The sequence below is a fragment of the Culex quinquefasciatus genome, chromosome 2, assembly GCF_015732765.1.
Source record: "Culex quinquefasciatus strain JHB chromosome 2, VPISU_Cqui_1.0_pri_paternal, whole genome shotgun sequence".
NCBI lineage: Eukaryota > Metazoa > Arthropoda > Insecta > Diptera > Culicidae > Culex > Culex quinquefasciatus.
Window position 1 is genome coordinate 180919485 of NC_051862.1, and position 26445 is coordinate 180945929.

Here is a 26445-nt window from a genome sequence, read left to right on the forward strand (position 1 = left end):
CGAATGACGAAACGGCATACTTTTCTTCACCAAAAATAACAGTAGCGAAATGTACTTTTTGCAAATTCCTCGTAAAACTATTTACTTTTACTGTCATTCTTGAATGACGACACTGCCTACTTTTCTCCTCTAAAAATAACAGAATCGAAAAGTTTTACTTTGCGATACAAGGGCTGAAAAATTCAATTTTTCAGCACCGAAATGGGCGATTGACTAAATACATGGGCATTTGACGTTCAAATAGTGTTTTTTTTCCAGAATTGCAAGAAAAACACGTTGCAAAAACAGATTTTTTAATTTTTTTTTATACTTTGTTGTACTAACAACTTTTGTTGTATTCAATTTGGGGAGCATCCATTAACACCGTGGTCCCTGTTTTGGAAATCTCTACCCAAAAATCTTTTTTTATGTGTTCACGTGGTTTCTGAATGACCCCTATTTGAAAAACTTCTTATTTTCAGTTCTCAAAAAAGTTTAACAATCAAGCTGTAAAAATCTTCCTTCTGCAATCGAAAAATATAGATTTTCGATACAAGTGTTGAAAAGTTTTAATTTTCAGCACTCAAATGAGTACTATATTTTTTTCAGAACTTGTATCGTAAAGTAAATCTTTTCAAGATTGGTTTGATTTGACACCGAGAACGATGGATTTACTAATCACAAGTTCGCTCTTAAAATCCCATTCAGAGGATGTTTACTGCCCATGATCACATAAATGTCCCATATGCAAAAACAGCAAGCTGAGAAAAACGCATTTGAAGTTTGTCCCAAACATAAGGCGACGTGTTAAGTTTTTACGAGAAAAACTGGATTTCCTCTTGATTTCTAGAACAAAGTACTTTATGTTATAGGCTTTTCTGAAAGATCACTCAATTCTGAACAAAACTGCATCAATAGCTCAAAAACGATGAAAATGCATATGGGACATTAATGTGATCAGGGGCAGTTTATCGAAATCATAAAAATGTATGAAAGTCGAAGCAAATCTTGATTTTTTCAGCATTGTTCGAGTTGATCCAACTCAGATGCTGTTTTAAAGTTATACATGTATGACTCTGCCAAAATTCATCGTTATAATATATGGATTTCTCACGATAAGGTTTTGCTGTTTTTTTAATCAATGGTTTCAATTAAATCATCTAAAAATGTAAAAATGACTCAGTTTGACTAAATGTTTAAAAAGCAACAATTTATATAATGTTTGAATTTTACTTCTTTATTTATTATGTTAACAAGTAGGGCGTCCAATTTTCCCGGGTTTTGAATTTCCCGGGAAAAGGGAAAAATATTTTTGAAATCCCAGGAAAAAATTTTTTTGAAGCAGTCATAACATGTATGTTTTCATAATATTTGATATGTTTTCAAGCTCAATAATAATAATTGGTGACAATCTACACTTCAATCTAAACAAGGACGACAATTTTTAAATAACTTAAAAGAAATTAAAATTGTTTTTTTTATTTAAAAAAAGTTCAAATTTAAATTTTCAATGTCATTCAAATTAAATAAGTGTTTTATAAATAAATTTCTTCTATATATTTTAATATATGCCACAACTAGAAAAGCTAGACAAATTTCTTTGAAAATATCTACAAAAACGAGAAGCGACAACAAAACAAGAGTTTTTTTTTTTTGAAAAAAAAGGTCCTATAAGCTATTGTCCTTCATATCTAAAAAAAACAGTCAATGCAAAATTTTAGATAACTTTTGAATGTTTTATTTTATATAAAACATATTTTGATAATTCTCTTTAAGTTACTACCGTCAACTAGGGAAAATCAGGAATACAGGCTGAAAAGGTACAGGAGATTTCAGAGCAATACATTTGGAAATCGGTGTACTATTTTTTTTTTTCTGTTCCTGTTTTAACCAAAGTTATTCAAACACGATGCATTTTTTTTCTTAAATAGCTGTCTTATTTCGTTACTTGCCCCAAAATAATTTAAGATGATAATTTTCAATTTTAATATCATAAATATAAATATGATAAGGTCGATGCAAATATTTAAAAAAGTTTTTGTCCCTCGGCCCTGGCCGAGGTCAAGGGGGGGGGGGAAATAAAAAAAATATAAAAATTTAAATAACAAGCCATTGTCTTCACATTTAACCCTTTCCGGCCTGATGGGTCATATATGACCCAAAAATCAAAATTTTCTAAAGTAGCCTATAATTTTCGTATGGTCGTCAGAATCATTTTCCCATCATTAAGTAAAAATTTTTTTAATGAAAATTCTGGCCTGAAAGGGTTAAATGAAAAAAAGTGTTTTAAAATGCATTTTACACTAGTTCAGTTGTTTTGCAATCATTAGTTTTCAATAAAATTAAGATCTGACAAAAACAAAAAAATTATCGAAAAAAAAGATTTTGCATCGAAAATTTTCAAAAAATCTTAAGATTTTTTAATAAATCCAAACATGCTAAAAATGATTTTAAACGCAGGAGAATGTATTTTAATTTGATTTCAGCTGGTTGCACTTGAATTTTCATTGAAATGTTGAAGTTTATTGTAAAAATATTTGTTTTGCCCCCGAAAAGGGCCAGTTTTGAAGTGCGACAAAAACTTTTAAAAATATTTGTACCAGCCTAAATAGTCTTCAAAAATACGTAAAATTAAATAGAAAATATTTATTGCGCCAGGCATTTTGCGGATATATCACTAAATTATAATCAATTTTCCCTTATCAGTCAAATTAAAGCTGATATATGCCGAATACAAATTTTAATGCTTTAAAGTTCGTATCGATTACTATGTATTTTACTGTTCATCTATTTCTACAACAAAATTTGAATTTTCAGACCAAAATTTGATTTTCTTCAATTTCGGGAATTCCCGGGACAAATTATGAAAATTCCCAGGATTCGGGAATTCCCGGTTTTGGAAAAATCCCGGGATTTTTGTCCCGGGAATTCCCGGGATGGACGCACTATTAACAAGTCATGTTTTGGTAACAAAAAAGAAGGAAAATGATGAGATAGGTGTTGTTATAAAACCTTATAAAAACGAAAGAAACTTTGAGCAAACAGTATTTTGCCCTTTTTGGGGTTTTAATTGGCTGATATTTGGTCTAGCAAAGAATTATGATGATGAAGTGAAGTTTTACAGGTGGTAATTAAAAATATCTAATAAATATTGATACTTAAACTTTTTAATATTTGGATTTTTTTCAAAAATAAGTTGTTTTTTGTTGATGTTTATTATTATACATGATTTCCATAAAAAATGAAAAAAAACATGATTGCCCTAAAAATAAATAAAAATCAAAAATCTACAGAAATATGATGTTATTTAGAAAAAATAAAAAGGTTCACTGTGTTTCATCGATTAATTTACAAATCTCTGCTTCGATTAATACTAATTGACCGAACAAAACATTCTTTCACATCACACTTTAATGTTATTCCAATTGAATGCTTGCCCTAGCTGCAACGTGTCTAAACTGAATTAAATTCCACCCAAGTAAACCCTAAGATTAGTTAAACATGCACGACCTGTAGATTGCTCGGTTGATTCACGTGAAGCTGATATCGTCACTTCCTTTGCTCCGTTGATGATGCCGACGAGCTAATCTATATGGAAATTAGTACTAAGTGCGTAATTCAAGATTCACGTTTGGCTTGCATCGCACTTTTTTGTTAAAATATTGTTAAGTGGTGCTTTTTTGCTTCAAGTCTTCAAAACAAGTGAAGTATAAACCCTTGTTGCTAAAACTACTTAAAAAGATAACACAAAACAAGCTTTTCTCAAATACATTTGGGATTTCCCAGTCGAAGTTGCGAAGCTGCAATCCGATAGAGGGGCTCTCCAACTTTCCAATTGGTTTCACCTCATTTTTATGACAGCACCAACTCTGGACCAGCAGAACCTCTTCGGCTATCGCTTGAACTAAATCTTTCGAGACTGTGTGTCGTGTCTGGGCGCAAGCACAGGGCATTTTGTTCTGGATGATTCATAGCCGGGACTAAACTTTGTTATCCCGGATTGGGATGATGCTTTACGAGCACGTAAGGGGATGGGGGTCGTATTGTTTTACAATAGTGGACTCAATCTGTGTGAGGGACAAACTTTCTATACCAAAAAAGAAATACACTTGACAAATTTATCTCAGGGCGCAAAACAGGTCATTGAGTTTTGGGACTCTGTGTCCTACTTTCCAAAATCTGTGGAATCGCATCTTGAAGTGACAGGTCACATAGCTATAAACTCCGGGAAACTCTTTCTAATTTTTGCTTCTCATTCGTTCGGCCCTTTTTTCATACAGAGAACCCCATTTATGATGCATTCATTCAGCAACATTCGGTTGTGATTGCGGTTTTGCCTTAAAACCGACATGAATGGGCGAAACTAACAGCAAAATTGGATATTTGATTGCCATCAGTTCCACACATTCATTGCTTGTCGAACCGGAAAAAAATATTTTCCCAAGTTTTTCTAAGGATAAACGCGTTGGCAATCAAAGATTATATTACATTGCCAGGCGAAAGCATATGGAATCTTATCAAAACACTGCACACCCTCTTCCCGGAAAATCGCACACCACCCCCTCGCAATTGCCTGCAAGGAAAATGTAAACAACGCAAATTACTCCCATTATATTGCCATAATTTCATGCTTTCAATACCACTAAGAGCGTAATTGCCGGTTCACCCCTACCCGCCACGTTCTTAACTGGAGAGCTACTTACTTTTTTTCGAAGTAATTCTCTGGAAAATGCAAATCGGTTCATTTTATTTGAAATTTGTTAGATAATTCGTCCATACGTTTTTAATATGGTTTCGTTTATAAAAATCTAATTTCTACGTTCTACGTAAGAAAAAAGTGTTCCTTTCGATTTCCTCGAGAACTGCCCTCTCTTGCTGCGGAATATCCTAGCAATACCGAAAACTCATCTTCTCAAGTAGGGAATCTTCGGTCGTCGGTCGCCAAGGACTGCCGAAAATAAGCATATTTTCACTCTCAACTGGAAGTTTGCTTGAAATAAGGTGTAATGAACGCTTCTATAGTATACTGCTCTCTTACGGTTGACGATGGCAAAACAAACAAACACCGCACGCCACATCCATCTTCTCGGGGCGACACGTGGCAGGCGATAATCGAAAAATATTCCCGGACAATCGGAAAGTGGGATGACATTGTCGGGTTGGGTTAACGGGATGGGGAAGTTCTTGAGGTGACGGCTTGTGGTTTGAGATGTTTTCAGGAGAGGTTGTGTAAATGCGGAATTGTTGAAATATGATGAAAAATTATTTAAACCCACTACAACCCAACTCCACCGCTAGATGGGTTTCACTGTAAACAAACATGTTAATATTAGAGCAATTTTGTGAGTTTTTGCCCATTCGATTTTTTTGTATTTTTTATTCTGGTTAAAACATTTTGGGTGCCTTCCGTATGCTCAAAGAAGCCGTTTTGCATAATCAGTTTGTCCATATCATTTTACATACAAATTCGGCAGCTATCCATACAAAAATGTTATATGTATAAATTCAAAACCCTTTTGAAGGCATTTTTGATCGATTTGGTGTATTCGCAAAAGTTGTAGGTGTGGATGAAAACTAAAAAAAGTATAACCTAACAAGGTATGTTTACTTTGTGAAAAAATATTTGCGTTATGAAGCGTTTTTCGGCATATATGGTCAAATTTTATCTTTTCTGAAATTCTCCATATATTATCCGGTTTTCGTGCAAACTATTTTTTGACAGATTGAAACCCGCCTTACCTTAGCTAATTTTTATGCCTTGATAACCCAAAAAGTGGTGATTTTTTAAATCAATTTTTGATCTTAAAAAAACCTTTTTTATTTTTTGTCATGAAATTTCAGAATCTTTAACCGAGTATATTTTTTGGAAAAATTAAGGTTTTTTTTTCATAATAAAAAAATATAATTAAAGGTTAAAAATAAAAGTTAAAAGGTTCAAATCTTTTTTAAAATTATTTTTAAAATTATTTTTAAATTTTGAGATAAAAAGTGCTTCAGTAAAATGTTGATAAAGTTCTACGTTTTCATGTTATAGCAATTTCTGGTATTTTTTTTAAGAAAATGTTTTATTTTTTTATATTTTTTTGAAGTAGTGCCCATGTTTGCCGACTGGAACTTTTTTGATATAGCCTTTGGTTGCCAAGATATGGCCATTTGAAGATTTAAAACAGTAAAAATGAGATTTTCTCAGTGTTCCTCAATTAGCCCGCGTTTTATTAAACCGATAACTCGGAATTTAACCTCAACCCTTAAATTTCAAAAAGGATAAAATAATAATTTCGAATTCTTTTTTTTTCTCGAAAATATTAAAAATCATAATAATTCTAAAATCAACCCTTAGGTTTCATAACGTTTAATCTTGGAATTATTTTTATTTTGAAAGATCATAAAATGTCACTTTTTTTAAGGGGTTGCATACATGTAGAAAATCACAATATTTTATATTACAGAATATTTGTTAAATACACTCAAAAGATGATTATTAATCACTCCTGAAAGTTTCATGAAGATATTTCATGATTAAATTGAATAAGAGACGATTTAAGTTCAAAATGTTGCCATGCGCAAAGCGGGCTGTCAAACTTTGTTGGCGTTTTTCTCTAAACCCCGAGTTGGTTTACGGGTGCCACGATATCTCGAGATGGGATGGACCAAATTGGCTGAAATTTGAGGTGAAGACTCTCAAGATGTATTCCGTGAGCATGACGAAGCCCAATTTTTTAAATTTGCTTTTTTAAAAAATACATAAATCAAAAACTAACGGTTTTTTTATATGAAAAACACAAACATATTTTTATCTTCTTCTAAAATATTTTTTTTGAAAATCAGGCTTCGTCATGCTCACGGAATCGTTTTAACGAGTCTTCACCACAATTTTGAGCCGATTTGGTCAACACAGTGTTGAGATATCGTGGCACCCGTTTTTTGAAACTGCTAACTTAAAATTGCTATATTTCGGCAATCATGCCACCAAATATCTCCAAATTTGTTTTGTTACTAGTTGAAAATGTATATATTAATGCCCTGAAGTTGAAGTGTGCGCTCATAACAACTCAAAAATGCTTTGAATTGTTCTTGTCCTTTAAATCCACTTTACTGAAAAACATTAAAAAATCGATCTGTTTAAGAAAGAAAGTCTGAACCGATTTTTACATTAAAAATTACGTCAAACAATAGTTTTGACATTATGTTAGATATTGGTTCGAGAAATCACTAATTATTAAAATATTATAGCTTGATCAAAGATTTTCAGTCCACTTTAAATTCTGTGAAAACGTGGCATTTCTTGTTCTCTAAAACATGCAAAGAACATTTATAAATACATTCCAAATAGTTTTATGGAAATCAATTTTCTTTGATAAAAAGTGATTTTGAAAATCTGCTTTATTTTCCCTTGTAACATTTTTTTTCCTTTGGGCAAACGGAAGTAATTCAAAAAGTTTCAGCCAGATTAAAAATATAAAAAAATGAACAAAAATTGAATTTCGAAGAGAAGCAATAATCTGCAAAATTCTTGCCTACAAGTCTCTATCCAATTTTGGCCGCTGTCCATTAGGGTGCCAAGATTATTGAACATTTCTTCAAAAACCCCTCTTCACAAGGTGAAATTTGTTCTCTGAGCGATTGTAAGCTTCTGAGTCAGATATGAGCTAAATTGGTAAATATTTACTCATTGATACTTGAGGGTTAAGTTTGTACGAAAAAATCAAAAAAAGTATGGAGAAACTAATTTTTCGACGATTTTTTTCTATGAGTGACGCTGTTTTTACTCAAATATTCTCAAAAGTGAGTTTTATATCATAGACAATTAAATGCTCTACAATTTTGATGAACAGACCAAAGCTGTACAACCTGTTAAAGTTATAGAGATATGAAACAGTAATTTCTGTTTGAAAATATATTTTTTTCACCAAATTATACAAAAATGTTGAGATATGATCAATTTAGTGTCTTCGACAAAGTTACAGGTATTGATTAGATATTTAAACAATAGTTGTGATCGAAAAAATATTTTAACTTAAACGGAAAAGATTAACTGGGTAAAAAATATATTTTTGACAACTAGGTATACTGACTTAGAAATTATGAAAACAATTAGTTCAACTAATTTTTTGATAAAGATGATGATTTATGTCTTGAAAATGGAAATTGAATAAGCACGTTTTTCAATCACCTCAACACTGTAGAAATTGGTCAACAAGGTGAAAGCTAATAAAACATCACAATTGATATCCATTTAGTGGCCAAAATGGCCTCTATTATCCATCCTCCTGCCAAGTTACCTTTTCCTCGAAGACCTTCAATCTCGGCAAAGGCTTCTCTTTATTCACGTGCTGAAAGGGAAACTTAATGGATTTTCCTTCCGTTCACAATGTGCTTCAGTGCTAATAAAAAGTGACATTCCAACATTGGTTTGTGGTGTTGTGTACAAATATTAGATTCTCCGTCACCACCCCCAAAATGGAGACATTAAACTTTAACAAGCTGTTAGTGTGCCATTCAGCACCAGGAAAGTAGACTGACACCGTTCTAAACGCTGCTTTACATATACGTGTTGAATATTTTAACAAACTGGTACGAGACCATCGTTCGGACAAGTTTGCTGCTGCTCAAGAACCCTGGAAACCTTGCATCAAGTTTGGACCCGTTTAATTGAAAGTCACAGCTCGCAGACTAAATCGCAACAATTTGTATCCGGATAATCCGGATTCCCTCGGGAGCCCCAATGCAGCTCAACACAAATTGGTGTGCTAATTTAGCGCCAATCTGGACAACATCAACAACAGCAAACATCAGTCGAGACGAGCTGGTTCAGTACGAGCCTATAACGCAATTCCACGTGTCGTCAGGGGACACCGTCGACGGTCGTTGTCGTCCGGCAATGAGCCGGACTGGAGCTCTCCTAAATAGTACAATTATTGCTCTTGCTCGCAATGTGGCGCATGACACTGATTAATTCATATTGGTGCTGCTACCGAAGGCCCCTGGTAGAATGGTTGCCACGTGGGACAGGTTTTACCCAGGTATGTGTTAATTGCAGATTTTTGAATGCATGGAATTTGCAGCAAGGTACTGCAATTGTGGCAACCTTGAGGTGACGAAACGGTCAAGATTGCTGTATTTTATGAACACATAATAGAGAGTCTCGTTTATGAAAACACTAAGTTTTCAAGAATTACACACATTTATTTTATAAAAAGATAAAAACCATTCAAAATCTTAAATCTAATTCATTGGCTTCAAGCCATTGACACTTGTCGATTCCATCTGCTCCTTGGCTCATTCAATTCCTCAACCCAATAGATGGCTGAATTATTCCCACAAAAGCTCCATTAGTAAAACGCCACCAACTTTCCCCTTCGTCTACGCCGGATAACGTGTGGAAAACCTCAATTTCCGGTATAGCGGTCTCAAGATTTTCAACCTGTTTGCCCTACCTTCGTTCAGCTGAAATGTGACTTTCCACGGGAGTAAAACATATTATAAAGCGATTTGTCGTAAAATCACACAACCACACTTCACCCTCCCCCAACCTCAAATTCCATCATCCAAATCTGGCCTGGAGCAGTGTCCTCCAAATATAGGTATGGCAAGCGGATTCCGTTATGAAATGTACGGTTTCACCACCAACCCAACCGGAAGGGGTGGGAAAAGTATTTGAAGTGTTTAAAAAGGGTTTACTGTCAGATGCCACCCCGCTGAACCGCGCGCGTACGGGAAAAAGCCAAAGGTAAGGATTACAATTCCGCAACAAACCGTGGCTAACGAACGAACGAGTTGAACGAGCGCGATTATGAATGCTGCGAAATTGTTCATACTTTGAGATCACAGATTTAGAATCACATGCATGGTAGGAAAATCCTTAAAGGTGACACATTTTTTCCGATTAACCCTTGGCGATCCAGAGATTTTAAAGCAAATTTAAAATGATACAATAAAAAAATCTAGGGATACCCGAAAATAAAAAGAAATGCCACCTATTAAAAAAACATAAAAGAAAAAAGTGTACAACAACAGTAAATATGGAATAAAACTGGTTTGACAGCAAATAAAAGTCTAAAGAGTAATGCTCTATTTTTTCGCAATTCGCTTTTTTGTATCTTTTGATCTCTTTTGTTTATCCATACAAATTTCTATGCAAGTTTGAGGGCTGGTCATACAAAATGTATCTTGAGAAGGAATTTTCTGATCGATTTTGTGTCTTCGGCAAAGTTTTAGTTTATGATTGAACTTTTCAGAAAAAATAAGTACACGGGAAATATCGTGATTTTTATTTTACTTTCTATCACTGATTATTGATTTATTTTTTTATTTTCGAAAAACATGTAAATGTTTTATGGAACTAAAAATAGTATCTTTTGCGGTAGTGTTTGGGATGGTTGAAAAATCTAGTATCAACGTTTTTTTAAAAATATGAAAAAATCAGTATGACTTTATTTTTTTTAAATTAGTATAATCATTTTAGTGTGATTTTTTTTCCGAAAAACATTAAACTTTCTGCAATTTAAAAATATTTTGTGAATGAAAAACAACAATATTTTTTTTTTCGAAATGCTCAGTCTAGTCGCTGAGATGAGCCTGCAGTCGTAATATTAGAGTTAAGATTACGCTGTTGCAAATATTTTTCAAAGTTTTTGTCTCGCCTCCCCTTTCCCGAAAAATCAAGGAAAAAAAATTTATGAAAACGTAAAAATATCAATAAATTTCTTTGCAATCATCTAAGGCCGTTGCAAATATTTTTCAAAGTTTATGTTGCCCCTTTTCAAAATCGGTCCGAAAAAAAAGGGGGCAATTTTTTTTAACTTCAAAATGTTAATGGAAAAAGAAGTCTAATCAACCGAACATAATTTGAAATGCATTTTCCTGTGTTTAAAATCATATTTAGCATGTTTGAGATCGATCAAAAATATTTTATTTTTTTATGAAATTCTATTGTACAGTACTGTAAAAAGTTTTAAGAAAAAGATTACAAAACGTCAGGGCAGGTACTTTTTCATTCAAATGTTAAAATCATTGCTGGTGATTTAATTTTTTATATTTTTTGCCCCCTCTTCTCCCTCCCATGGCCAGAGGCGAGGAAAAAAATATTTGCATCGGCCTGAAAACAATTTCAAATTCATTCCCCCGGGTAAATAACAATTTTCAACATGTTTGAGTTCAAAAAAATATGTTGGGTTTGGGTGAATTTTCCGCAAACAAATCACTGAAATTTAGATTTTGTGAAAACATATGATTAAAAACCGACTGTACTCATTATGCATTTTTAATGCATTTTTTCATAAAAAAGTGGCAACTCTGACCTGTTGTTTAATTTTGTTTTGTTTTTTATTATTTCCTTCCTCTCGACCTTGACCAGAGCCGAGGGACAAAAACATTGAAAAAAAAAAATAACCTCAATTTAGACTGAAAAAGTGACATTACACCAAAAAAGTGATAAAATTACATATTTTCAGAAGGGACCATCCATAAACAACGTGGACAACTGAGGGGTGGGGAGAGGGGTTGGCGATTGTCCACGCTCCATACAAAAATGATTTTATTTGTATGGAAACTGTCCACCATGATTTTATTTTACTTTGTATTTAATCATTTGGTCAGATTTTAAATTATTGAAATTAGTTTTAATAGAATTTAGCAGAAAAGTTCACAAAGGTTTAATTTTTCAACTGTGAAAACTCTCAGTTCTTCGGAACAAGGGTCCTGATTGCTCCAAAACGACTCATTCACTTGAGACCACAAATTGAAAGCGACAAAAAACTGCTCTGACCGTTTCCTACCGTTTGTCGCTTCCACACCAATCGTTACAGAATACTCTCTCTGTGCTGTCCCTCTCACTTCAATCGGGTAGTACAGCGAATGGTTCAGAGAGACCGATTGCGTAATGTCGCTCAGTCGCTGAGTCGAAATAGTTTGCGATCGGCTTTACTCAGTTAATAAACTGCTTAAAATTCATGTTATCAAAAACGTTTTGCAATTTTGTTGATAACACGACATCAAAGACAAGTTTACAAGCAATTTCCATCATGCCAAATACAAATTTACGGCAAACTGTGGTAGTGCAGGCCAAAGAGCGCCGAGCTGGTATGTTGTTAGATTCTCTCCTCTCTGAACGTATTCGTGTGTGACTCGGGTCGACGAAGGGAGTGGGCAAAGAAATTCACGAAGAATTTGTGTCGCTGGGAGAAGCGATTGAGCAAGTCGCTGGCAGCCTGAGTCTAGTGTTCGCTCGCGACTGTCTGCGAGCTCCAGTCGGCAAAGATTCGCTCGGCGATGAGTGTATGATTTCTGATCTTTGAACCGAAAATCAGGACCCTTGCTTCGAAATTATTTTTTGCAGAATACTTTTTTGAAACTTTCATCTTAAAATGCCTATAACATGAAAGTTGTGTCTTTTTCAATTGCAAATTTGAAACATATGTAAAAATTTCGATAATTAAAAAAAAGAAAAAGAAAAAAAATCTAGTTTTAGTGAAAATTTCTAATAAAAATATTTACATACCAATTCTGTATGACCCGCCCGCAAAATTGTATGGAGCCTTGGATGAGTAAACTAATAATTCAAAATGGATTCTTTTGACATAGTTTTTTCCAAATTAAAAAAATATGTTATTCTCTAAAACATTAGAATATTGGTGATAGGATTTAAAAGAAGTAAAAGGTTGATGGAAATGTTTTAACAGCAAAAACAAAATCAAAAACAAAATAAATATATATATATATATGTCCAAAAAAATTAGGCAGTCGAGGGTTAACCTTGGCAGCTGCTTCTGCCACCGGGAAATGCCGTTGATCCCTTTCAGACATTTGTGTGTCGTCGTTGGAAAACTCAAAACGTCGATGGCCTCCTCAGCATTCAAACTGATACCAGAGAAATAAAAGAAAAAAAACTGGGACGATGACAGGCTGAAAAGGACGACTTTCGGGGGGGTACGCGCAACAGTTTGTGTCACTTTCTTTCCAAAGGAAACCGCCAAGTGGCCCCGGGCATGTTTAAACATTCGTCTCGTGTAGCGAAAAGATCTTCCCGGGAAGGGCGGGTGTCAACGAATGGATCCAGGATTGACTTCGGGGGATTTTTCTGGTATTTGCTCAGGGTTTGTCGTCATGCTTGGTTTCTATCTGTGGTTTAATCTAAGCGACACACACCCGTAATAAGCCCAGGGACGGTTGACTGGAAATGGATATGGAATTGCTTGTTTATGATGGTTGTTTGTTGGGGTAGCACATGGAATTACAATTTTGAGTGACGTTTTTGAACGTATTACAAATTTAGGGAGTTTTAAGCTTGTTTTAAACTAATTTTAAATGCATCTACATGACGGAGTTCACAACCTTGTTCTAACAACTTCTCCCATCTCCCTCTCTTTTCCCAGGCCTGGTCGTCAATGGTTTCATCAACGTTGTCATCACGACGATCGAGCGACGGTTCGGGCTGAGATCAACGCAGACGGGGCTGGTGGCCAGCGGGTACGACATCGCCTCGTTCCTCTGTCTAGTGCCGGTGTCCTACTTTGGGGGTCGCCTCGGAGCGTCCAAACCGCGCTGGATTGGCTGGGGAGTGGCCGTGATGGGACTGGGGGCGTTCGTCTTTGCGCTGCCACACTTTTTGGTGGGTCAATACCGGGCGACCAACTCGGACCATAACGTGTGCCCGCTGAAGGACGTGGTGGCGGTGGCCGTGGCCGCCACGACCTCGTCGTCCGGGATGATCCCGAATGGGACGACGACGATGGCGGAGCTGGGTTCTGCTGTGGCCGCGCAAATGGCACGAGGGGAGGTAAGTTTTTCATTGGTTGATAGGGTGCCAACAGACATGCATCCGGTCTAACTCCTCTTTTATAAGAACTTTTTTGGCATTTCGCGTAGATGGTTCCCGTCATGTTGTGCCAGTGATTAGAGTACGCTTATTACGCTAATTTTTGAAGCTTCCGAAGACCCGGAGAGATAATATTGAAAATAGAGGGATTAATAGGGTACGAACCTTTAAGTGCACTCAAAGAGCTTTTAAGAAGTTCTTCTAGAGAGCCTATGAGCATAGTCACATGAAAATATAGCTAAAATCGTTTTTTTCAATTAACCAATGTTTCTACTCATTATTTTTGATAAAAACAAGTTAATTACAACGGGTAACAAGCATAATACTACTTTAAACGAAAATGCCATCTAAAACAAACTGAGTGTCGTTAAGAAGAGCGCTTAGTGCCGATGCATGTCTGGTGCCAAATTTAGGAGAGTGCGTTCCACGCACTAATTAATACGATTAAGTGCCGACAAATGGATTGGAATAACTGATTTGATGTACAGTACAAGTAATAACTGTACGATGATACTCATCAGATGATATTGAATGCAATATGTTTTGTCCTGTAGAACAAAGAGCGTTATCGGGAATGTTTTGCTCATAATTTATTTGATAGAGCTGCCTTCTTGAAGCAAACTGTGTTCAAAATATAAATGTTGGTTACATATGAAAATTGATACCTTTTTTTAGAATGTTATTTTAAAACGATGATTTTTTTTTGATATAAGGGGATTTTATTTTACAACAGAGGCAATTCTTTATAGTGAATAACTTAGTGTGTTATTCACTTTCCATTTAAGAACAAATCAACAGGAAATAATTTAAGCTAGTTTTATTTTTTATTTTTACTAAAAATCAACAGATCTATTGAATTTAGTTTTCCGAAGTTTCCAGATATCTCCAACTCCAACATGCCTTGTAACTGTCTCTTTTACTTTCTTTTTATTACCATCCCTCTCCCCATCTAATCCAGGGCTGCTCGCTGGACAATGGCCTCCCACTGGACCCAGGCGCTGAGGAAAATCTCTCCTGGAATGTGTGGTTCTTCTTCACCGCCCAGCTGCTGCTGGGGGCGGGCGCCTCCCCGCTGTACACCCTCGGCGTTACGTACATCGACGAGAACGTCTCCAAGAAGATGTCATCTGTTTATTTAGGTAAGTACGCGTTGGGGGATTACACCGGGTTACAAGTTTTTTTTAAATCTTATACTTTGAATTTTATGTTTATTTATTTATTTCAACTGTATTAGACTTTAAAATTAGACAGAAATTCCAGGTCAAAACGTGCTAACCAGTGTAACAATGATCTGGGGACAACTGGCTACCGATATAAAAAAGCACCAAAAGAAAGTAGCTATAAAACAGGATGATGAGGGTGGTGCTTATTTGGCAGTAACCCCCTACTCCACCAAAAACCCCCAAAATTTCCTCGAAGGGGGTTCGTCGCTTTTGTTTGTTTTCGCACTCCCCCCTCCCACCTCCCTCTGCGAAAGGTGCTAGATGTTTGTTATTGTTTTGAATTGCTCGCTTTTACGACTCCCCCCTCCACCCACTGGGCCTGGAAGCAACAGAAGTGCGCCCGTTTGTGGTTCCTTTTCGTTTGATTGGAGGCTTGGAGGCTGCTGCACTTGGAAACCGCAGAGGATCTTTTTTGTTGGGAGGGATAAACGCGCGTAAATTAACTGCGTGCAAACAAAATTAGGGTCGAAATTGTCGTGCCGAGGGATGCAGAAATTTCTTATCTGATCGGGTTTGTTTTATTCTGGGTTTGGAAAACGGTGGGAATATTCTAGGGATGTGTCAGCTTCGGCAGCGTTTGACCTACTTTCACTTTCACTGTGTTTTTTTCGCTTGTGGGACAAGAACCTGGGTTTGGAAGGAAAGGTTGTATTTTTTTGATGTTTATGGCATCGATACCGAATATGGAACACACCGAAATGATTGTTATTTTGGTTTTTATGACGAACGTAGCGCGTAAAATTATCGATGCAAATGAATTCGATTTTTATCATGAACATGATTGTATCGAGGAAAATATATTTAAGTCATTTTCTAGATGTTTACATTTTATATTGAGGAGTTACATAGTAACATTTTCTACATTTTTTATTTTGTGTGGCAGCTACTGAAGATTAATAATTATAGTTTAAAGTATATTTTTCAGCCATTTTAAAAAAAATACATTAAAGTTAAAAAATCTTGGACGCGTTATTGCCCTTAGTTCAAATGATCGAGTTGAAGCGAAATCGTGATTTTGAGGATATACTAATTGCAATATTTTAAAAATACTGTTGATATTGGACAACCACCTTTTATTTTTTTTGAAAAAAAAAAATGCTTTTGAAAAGTATTGACGTGATGCCCGAATATAATCGAAAGTCAGTTTTAAAAATATTAAATTAAATTTGCAATGAACAGGCATTCCTATAAAACTTTGATAAATCTATTTTAAGTTTGTAGTCCTTTCAATACTTTTGTTTTCTTTGAAATAAAAGTAAGCCAAAATGCTTTACACATGTGATGATGAATTTGTTTTGTGAAATATGAGTTGAAATGAAAATATATTTTTTCCCTTAGTATTACATCTACTGCCAATTTGTGGTTCCACAATTCATAATCCGAATGATGGCTAAAGTGCTGTTAATTCGATTAAAAATGCAACAAGAAACCAAAGAGTAACCCAAGTGACCAGTCCATTAGGCTCCATTAGGTTTGCTTGTAGCAGGCGTGCGATGTACCACAAAGTTGAACCAAAAATCAAGAGGCATTGGTAACTCTGTCTTACTCTGTGAAGAAACGATTTTTTGCAAGATTTTTTGAGGCCGTGGAAATGGGTTAGGAAAAGCTTGAAATTTGCCTTTGTCCAATATTTAAAAAAATAAATAAATAACTTTGTGAATTTTAAGATAAAAATTTAGATTTGAATACTAGTGTGAAACATATTTTTCAGGACACATACTTTTTCAACCCTATAGGTAATATTAAGTGATTGTGTCAAATCGATTATATAGGTTGCTGTAGAACGTTAAAGTTTGTGAAATATATTTTTTTTGGCTTGAATACTTGATCGTAGCATGATAGAGTTACGCCAAATTTCGAAAATTTAATTTTATAGAAAATGTCATTCCCTGTATATTATTTCCCACGAAAATTTATCTTTTTAAATGTAATTTTTCCATACAAATTGTATCGATCAACGGAGATCCATAATCCTTAACCAAATTGATTCATAATTAGGTCAGATACGAGCTCATTTATCACCACGTTTACATTTTTGTAAACATTGAAAATCGAAAATTATTTTTCTCAAACTTTAAATTTGTTATCACCCTTTGACAATTATAACTTAAACCGTCTATACCTTAAAATCATTTTTTCAAATTTTCTCAACGCTATGTGCTGGTTAAAAAAAGAAGGAAAAAGAAAATAAAAAAATGAAAAGTAGGTTTTCCCATCCAAATTTTTATTTCAAATTTAAATGCAGTGTTCACAGTGTACCAATTGATCTCAAAATTTGGACAATTTTAAAGGACGTAAATACAATCAAAAAATCGTACTCCGGAAAATCATACCATTTTGAGCCACCCTAATGACCATGTGTTCAATATTTTTTCAAAATCTATTTTTTTTATTTATAGCTCTTTTGCACAATCCTCAAATCAAGCTCAAAGCATGGAAACAATCATTACAGCATTTACAGAATTCAAAAAATTTAAAGTTCTTCTTTTTTGTGATATTTCTTAAAACTCTTAATCATTTATTCCATATTTGCCGAATACATAAAATCGATCACAATATTTCATCATGCAAACCCCTCTATGTTTAATTTTTTTTAGTTGTCTGCTGTACAACTTTGTAGAACATTGTTACACTCTAAAAAATAACCCTGTAAAATTAGAAAAAATACGAAATATTATTTTAAATTTAACTAAAACAATTTCTGTCTGTTGCAAACGATAAATATAAAAATAGCAAACAATCTTACGAGTTAAGACATTTATTTGAGTTGAACAGAAACTGTCCAAGAACTGACGTCCTGTCTTACCTTAATTTGGCAAAAATGTTTTTAATGTTTTGTACACTGTTCTATTTTGTTTCTCTGAATATAATTACTAAATTTTGAAATTTTTCAACAACTTCTATCGTGTTCAGCATTATATGAGTCACCTGCACTGCAACCCCACCTTAAATCAGAACCCACTTGTGCAATCTAATAAAGCCAACCAAATCGAATTAACCCACCTCTGCTTCCTCAGCTGTGACCAGAGTCAGGCCAAAGTGCGCGCACTGTAATCAATAGCCCTCGATTGGAAAATTGCTACTTTTATCCTTTGTCCTTTGTACTCCCCATCGATCAGAGGGCGATGGACTTGCGATGCAATAAATGTGAATAAAATAAACACTCCTCAGGAAATTGGGAGTAGGAAGGGAGAAAGGAAATGTTCCACGCCATTCTGGCGGAAAACAAGGAGTGCATCCGAACATCTGCGTCCTGACGGACTTTGGCTGGTTGTTGGTCACCGATCTAGAATCGAGAAAATTTCACTTTCTCTTGAGAGGGTCAATTGGGGTAAAATAAACATTTGATTCTGGATTAAGGCTTTTTATGAATAAGTTTTAATATTTTTTCAAAATTAATATCAGCATAATTTGAGATTCATTTTACCCCATTCTTCCTCCGTTGAGGTGCCTAAACAAAAGCGAAACGCACATCATCCACCGGAAAAGCGGAAAACAGATAACTTCCGGTGGGTGTTACATCGGGGTGGTGTTTGTGTGCTTCCTCACGACGACCCCTTGGGCAGACTACGGCCAAACGAACAGCCCATAATAGACTCACTTAGGAAGGATAATAAAAAGTGTTTGAATGAAATTATGATGGAAATATTTTTTTATTGTTTTCCCTGGGTGAAATTTTGCCAAGGGGGTGCCACGCCGCCGCCTGGCTTTATTGGCAATCCACGCACAAAGTGGTTCAATTTTGAAGGTGTGGGAGGGGAGAAGTGTTTGTTGAAAAAAAGCATTGGGAAAGGTGGAGTGCAAACTTTTCGAAACTTGAGAGGGAAGAAATAATATTGTGATGGGTTGTACTTGTTGAACATTTTTATTTGGTTTCATTTTATCAATTTGTTCAGTTACCGTTTGATACATTTTTTTCTTCAAAATTTACGACCTTTGTTCAAACTTTGCATATCGATTGGTTGCAAATTTATAGCCGTCTCAATAACTTACACCACAAATGGCTTTTCAAGTGTGAAACAAGAATTCTTAAATTTACGGCAGTGCATCTTTATACTGACCACCATGTTGCTTCCTTTAAAAAGAATACCATGTTTCAGCTCCACGAGACGTGGTTGATTTAAATTTATGGCAAAATTACCCTCAAACCTCGTCTGCTGGACCACACATGTGTGGTGAGCTGTTGTCCTTTGCGAGGGGGTCAAACTACCTTTGTTGGGAGGGGGTGCCGTGATTTTTAATAAAGAAAAGCTAACCATGTGTATGTGTTTTTTTTTGCTTACTTTCCCTCCCTCAGGAATCTACTACACGATGGCCGTCGTGGGCCCAGCAGCCGGCTACGTAATTGGGGGACAGCTGCTGCTGTTCTACACCGACATGTTCGTCGTGGACACGTCGACGTAAGTATTTGGGTTGAAATGAGTTTATTTTTTCAATCAAACCAATTTTTTTTTTACATATTTTTAATTTTGTTGAAAAAAAAACCATTGTTTTATGTTTCTTGATAAATCCGAAAAAAATGTTATTCGAGTCTTGTTAAGTTTTAAAATATTGTTTAGTTAGATTAGGGCTTTAAAAAGTATCATTCATTAGTCAGCCATTTTATTCAAAAAGCATCAAATTCAAAATGGGTTTCTTCATTTTGTTTGTAAAAGCATTTGATTGATTTATTTGTATTTTAGATTTACTACACAGCAAAAAATCCGATGGTAAAATCGCATGCAAAAGCATGCACATCACCTTTGTGAAAAAGACACTTAATATTACAGATTGCATGTACAATTTTTGTAAACACAAAACAAAATGCAAACCAACGGGATTAAAACTCAGCATCAACAGAAGGGACTGGCGCCTTAGCCCGCTCGGCCACCAGACCGATGAAGAATAGAAAGGATAAACGCAAATCTGCGGCACGGTTGATGGCTATTAGTCGATACTCTTGCGCGCGCGATTATTAGTTGTGAATCTAGTAGCAATTTTTGCCAAGCGAGCTCCCTCGCTGTGTTTAAGTGATTCTTTCTTGATGATGAGAACGATGATGATGATATGGATTACGAAAATGACGATGATGATGAGGATGACAACGATGAGGAACCAGCCCGGGAGCATGTTGACAGCTCCCATACAAACTGAGCGTACCCCGTTTTGTGGGCCCAGTGGGCCTAAGATGGCGGCCTTCGATATTATCTAGCCAAATTTTTGAAAATGGCGAATAGTTTAATTAAATATAGTTTTTGCCTTGTTTTGGTTTAAAACGACAAAATAAGCAATGTGGAATCATTTTCATTAAAAACTTGTTTAGAGATACGCCACGTTCAAATATTAGTCTAGAACTGTTGAAGTGAGCGTGCCACAAAAGCCGTCACGAAAAAAAAGTTTCCTGTGCAAATTTTGAGTTGCGTATTTGATGGGCGTACTCCGACGAGGTCCACTTGCCATCTGTCGGTGGATACGCGCAACTCACGAAAACTGTCATGTTAGGGGACGGTTGTGAGGAACAGTCCATTTCGTCAATTACAAACAAGAATAACAAGCGTCAAAAGAAACATAAGAAAAATGTATAATTTCAATAATATATTTCTCGTAAGTTCTGATTTTAATAAATATATATAAATGGCTAATACATTAGAAATTTTTTATCACGATAACATAATAGATTTTAACATTTCTTATAGAAATAAACTTGCCGAAAAAACAATAAAAATTTTGCAATGGAATGTAAGGGGAATAAATAATCTTGCTAAATTTGATGAAATTGCGCTCTTTTTAGATTGTTGTGAATGTGACATCGATGTTTTAATAATAGGTGAAACGTGGCTTAAAGCCGAAAATTGTACGTTGTATGCTATTCCTAATTACAGTTGCTGTTTTTCGTGTAGAAATGTTTCCAACGGTGGTCTGGCAATTTATGTCAAGGACAATATCAATCACAGATTTATTTCGAATATCCACACCGAAGGTTTCCATCACATTTTCGTTGAATTGATAATTAATGGACAAATATTTGATCTTCATGGAGTATATCGACCTCCGAACTATAACATTAATGACTTTTTAACCATACTTGAAAACATAATTGAATCCACCTCTTCTAATCATTCTTGTTTTGTTTTTGGAGATGTAAATGTCCCACTAAATAATAATAATAACAATATAGTAATAAAATACAGATCTTTGCTCGAATCATATAACTTTATTTGCACGAATACCTTCCCAACCCGACCAGCTACATTAAACATCTTAGACCACGTGCTTTGCTCAGTCGAAGACTCTTCTCGATTACGTAATGACACAGTTTATACCAACGTCAGTGATCATGTCCAAATTGTATCAACCTTGAGATTGAGCTCGGGAAAGGAAAAGGTTATTCTAAAGAAAAATATCGTCGATAATAGGAAACTTAATCATGATTTTAAGATTTTTATAAATAATTTAAACGATTTCAGTGATCCCGAGTACACTATGAATTTGATCTTAACAACATACAATGTCTTACTTGAGAAATATACTAAAACGATTACAAAAAAAGTCAAACTTAAAAATTTTCACTGTCCGTGGATGAATCTTGACTTATGGACATTTATTAAAATAAAAAATAATTATTTAAAACATGCTAAACAACGACCGAACGACCGACATATCAAAGAAATGCTGTCTTATGTTTCAAAAAAAGGAACAAATACTCAAATCTATATTATTTCTAAAAAATGTTTGCAAACTGTCTTCTCAGATTTTATCATCAATTATTATTAAATATTTATAAAACTTTTAATAGCAAATTGTCCTTAACAATTTAGAAACAATATTTTTTCAAGTTTTTATTTTACAAATTAAATACAGTGCAATGTACAGTGATTTACAGTAAAAATAGCATGTTTTTATTTTTAAATTAATATTGAACATTATTCAAGAATAAAAAGATTCACTAATTCGATTGTTTATTATGTTTATTGATTTAAAGAAAAATGTAAGACATAGAAAATCATATTGCTATGTAAATTAAATAAAGTGATTCTGAATTTTAATTGATGTGAAAACTGACATCTATCCGACCATTATTTTGAAATTTGAAGAACAATTTTGCTAGAGTTTAAAATATTATGGAATACACAACAGAAAAAAAATCCAATACCAACCCGAACAGACGGTTGGAATCTTCTTGAAAAATCAATTTTTGCATGAGAGTTTAATAACAGTTTATGTTATCATAACAAAATTTGTTATTGGTCTGATATTTGTTGAAAGAAAAAACAACTTGGGAATAACATTTTTTGTTATGGAAGAATACCTTCAACTGTTATTGGGATGATCGGATTAGTTGTTAAAATAACAAAACATAATAACAAAGATTTGTTCGAAGAATAACTAAAAGTGTTATTAGTCTGTTATTACAATAACAACCCAATAACACAAATTTCATAACGACGAATAACAAATCTTGTTATAAATAACATAAAATGTTATTGGCCTAGTATTTTCAAATATCAAAAAATGTTATTCCCAAGTTATTTCCGTCTGCTCGGGAAGTTATTCCCAAGTTATTACCGTCTGCTCGGGAAGTAGCTTGAGTACAATATCCAACGTAGATTTTTTTTCCAATTATTCATATAGAATATTTAAAATAATATTTATAATTCTAGAGCATAAAAAATATATTCAGTCAATTGAGGAGAAGATTTTCGAACTAATAACTTTTTCCTTGTATGTCAGTCAAATTCCCGGTTTTTTTTCGCAGTTTTCTCCCGACGTAATCGAGTTCTCGACCTTTTCCGGGACGGTTTTTCGATACTGCTACCCTGACCAAAGCCTATTTAAATGGTTTAATCAAAGATTGAATATTTTTTTTAATCATGTGTTTTTTAGATGAACCCTCTACTATATAGTTATTATTTCGATTTTTTTTTGTATTTTTTATTTTTAGCAGCTTTTGTTCTACGAAAAACTTTATTTCAAATGATTTGTGTTTTTCTTTATTCTCTTGGGTATTTCTATTTGTCTTTGGTTTTGTTTTGTATTTTATTGGTTATCGTAAAAGAGGTTTTGGGTGACTCACCACACATAACCTTCGGACGCCTAGAAATGAGCAGAAACTTGCAACAGAGCCCACAAAAGACCCGAGGGTCGTAAAAGTGGATTGCTTTGCTTTTTGGTTATCCAATATCCTATGAGATCTTTTCGTAATTTATTGTGTTTTTCAATTTTATTCAATTATTATATTTTATTTTATAATAATAAACCATTAGCAAAGTCGCAACTTAATCATGATCTGCCACGTAACAAAAAGTAACTTAAAATCACTCACGCATTCATTTGACTCTCATCAGAAACACATCCGCGCAGAGCACGTTCATTTAACATTCTATAGAAATTTAGATCATCTTCTCCATGACTGCACTTCAAACGATTGCTGTCACCACGCAGCATCGCACGAACGGGAAAGAGAAAAAAGAGAGCAAGAAAGTGAACATGTGGCTTCGGGTCGAGCGGCTGCTTGATTGTCGAGCTCGGGGTTTGTTCGATTCAACTTCGTGTGCGTTCATTGACGGTCGCTCTGTAAATTACATCATGACAGGAAATAAGGGAGCGTTCTTTTATTACGTAACGCAGTTGGGGGGGAGCGGGGGGGTGGCTTGGAGGCCGTGTTACGCCCCTTACAAAAATTTTAAAATTTGTATAGAAAATTTGTTACGAGGGGGGGGGGGGATAATTTTTTATGTCCTTCTAGAGGCTGGAACTGACATTTTTTTCCAAAACTGTATGATAAAATCTTCCACAATCCACCTTCCCTCAATCCACCCTGCCCCCCAAGCGATGAGTATGTGTTTATAAACCATTTTCCGCATTGTTGACATTCATTCACACCTAACCGTTTTTCGTCCTATTGCATGCACTATTACACGTGTTGTCAAGGGGGAAGTAAAATAGCTACATGAGAAGGGGATCGACTGTGTGTAAGACGTTTAAGGCATATCACCGGGCCCTTAGTGCGGTAATATTTGCATTCCCAGACGACGCACGTATCGCCGTCGCTCATCCAATATTAATATATTCAAATTGCGTGAAAATATCTCTAGGTTGTAACCATTAATCGACCGTGGTTGGTGTAGAATCGTCGACATCGCACCTGGGGTAGAGAGACCACCACACGCCACGGAACGAACGGAAAATCTGAGCCGGATAATGGGAAAATACGACGACGCACTTTGCCCCGTGGCGTCGACTGGCAAATGGGCGGCAAAATAATTCAATAAGGACTTATCTTAAGGTTTGCTCGAGGGGAGCGAAATTTTTGAATTGGCTTGACCTAATTTTCTAGATTATACTGAATTGTTTCAAACGTAATATTCATAACAAAGCCAAATTGAGACAGTAAGTCACTATCAAACGTTTGGCGCGACCTGGTTGGGATGCTGTTGAATGCGCCACCCAAAAAACACAGAAATGATTAATATGAGCCCCACAGTTATGTGGTTATGGGGTTGTTGGAGCTATGAAAACTAGGAAAGGCTTTTGTGAGATGGCCCCCGTTTTCTACGTGGTTGATGGATCTGTTGTACAGGTTGCAGGCGTTCTGCGGAAGACGTAGCTAACAAGAACAACCGCAACTCGTACCTTCTCTAGGGAGATTTTTTCTCAGTTAAAAGGGCAATCCATAGGTTACGTAACATTTTAATATAATTTCTTTAAAAGTTACTTAATTCATATCAAATATATTGTTAACTATTTTGTTGTTGTTATGATTCAAACTAACTTAAAGTTGACTCCGTCATTTCTGAACGATCCCCTTTGATGGTACAAGGAACTGCCTTTGGCGGCGGCGGCATCGTCTGGTTGATATAATATAGTCACAACAAAATGCACATCCGTCAAGGTTTTTCCCCCCGTGAAACACCAGAAGGCATTTTGGTCCTTCCAGGGAAAAGGGGTGGTTGGTGGGGAAACAAAAAGCATAAAGGTATTTCTTGAGACCTTTCTCTGGTCCATCAGAAACCAGTGTCGCTGTGTGACTTGGTACAAGGGATCATCAAACATGGCCAAATATTCGAGGTTTGTGTCGGAATGTGTAGTTCTTGAGAAGTGACACAAATTTTTGTTGGATAAAAAAAGTTGTCTGAGAAAAATAGTGGTCTCAAAATTACTTGAACAAAAATTTTAAACTGTTTTATGAATTCTTGTTTTTTTTTTTAAATTGTTTTATGAATTCTTGTTAGAGGATTAATCAGTGGATATTATGTTTGGCAAGATTCTGAATTAAGGTGTTGTCTGATGAATTCATCATTACACCTACCAAATGGATTCCGGTAGAATCGCGAACATTGGCTTGCTTGTTTGCTCACATTTTTCGCAAATCTAGCTGCAGGGTTTGTATGCACATTTTTTTTTTGCTGTTAACTAATAGCAAAGATTATTTAAAAGGCGAGCTCAGCCGGAAGTTTAGCCACTGTTTACCTTTATAGATTTAATTGAAATTATTTATGCGAACCTTCAAATCCACGTAAATAAATGTTTATTTTACTCATAAACCAATAGTTAACCTCACAGGAAATTAAACATAAACAATATCGCGCAAAAGATCTCCTTCCTGGCCCTGGTGGATATGGAAATCGGAGTTTTTATTTCCATGAATATTTTTTTTTCGCGCGGTCGTCTCTTAACACCACCCCGTATGACCATTTATGGTTTATTGTGTATGAATGAAGTTGGTAGATTTGTGTGCCCTATGTTTGTTTGGGAAAGATGCAATTGATAGTTATCGCTTTTTGGTTCGTTCGTTAAGGTTTCAGCTCCATAATTTTTTATTTGTGCTTATTTTTTTTATTTTTTTTTATTTCACAATAAAACATGAATTTTTCGTAAACAGATTCTCAGATATCAATGAATCATTGTAGACATGTTATAGGCTTAGCCACTTGTAAACGTAAGTAATTTGAATATTGTATTTTAAATTAGATTCTGCTGCAACTGGAAGTCGCTGCATCGTTTTTGAATTTTATATTTTTCGATTTTGATGAAAGTTTAGCCATGAAGCCATATTACATCATTTGTATTTTCATACAAGTCTCCATACAATTTTGCGGCCTGGTCATACAAAAATGGGTTTGTGAATGTTCGAAAATCTGTACCTTAGGAAGGAATTTTCTGATCGATTTGGTTTCTTTGGAAAAAGTTGTAGTTTAGGATTTGGACTGTTCTGAAAAATATAGGTACACGGAAAAAATCCAGATTTTTTTTTATTTTACTTTTTATCACTAAATGCTGAAATATGGTTTTTAATATGTTTTTGGAAACTAAAAAGGCTTATTTTGTGGCAGATTTAGGATCGTGTTAAATCTAAAACTGGATTTTTGTAGTTCCGTTCTGACATTATAAACTATTTCTGTCATCCTCGAAAGACAAAACGGCCTTCTTTTATTAATAAAATTGACA

General features: G+C 34.9%; 1 protein-coding gene across 8 annotated transcripts in view; it reads left to right on the forward strand.

The window, feature by feature from the left end:
* LOC6033279 (solute carrier organic anion transporter family member 4A1) overlaps positions 1 to 26445 on the forward strand; it is a 50948-nt gene that overhangs the window by 20194 nt on the left and 4309 nt on the right. For all 8 annotated transcript variants that reach the window (XM_038255828.1, XM_038255826.1, XM_038255830.1 and 5 more), the window contains 3 exons: positions 13353 to 13756; positions 14754 to 14934; positions 19316 to 19418. In XM_038255828.1, the coding sequence (XP_038111756.1) occupies positions 13353 to 13756; positions 14754 to 14934; positions 19316 to 19418 (688 nt within the window). The remainder of the gene's footprint in view (positions 1 to 13352; positions 13757 to 14753; positions 14935 to 19315; positions 19419 to 26445) is intronic.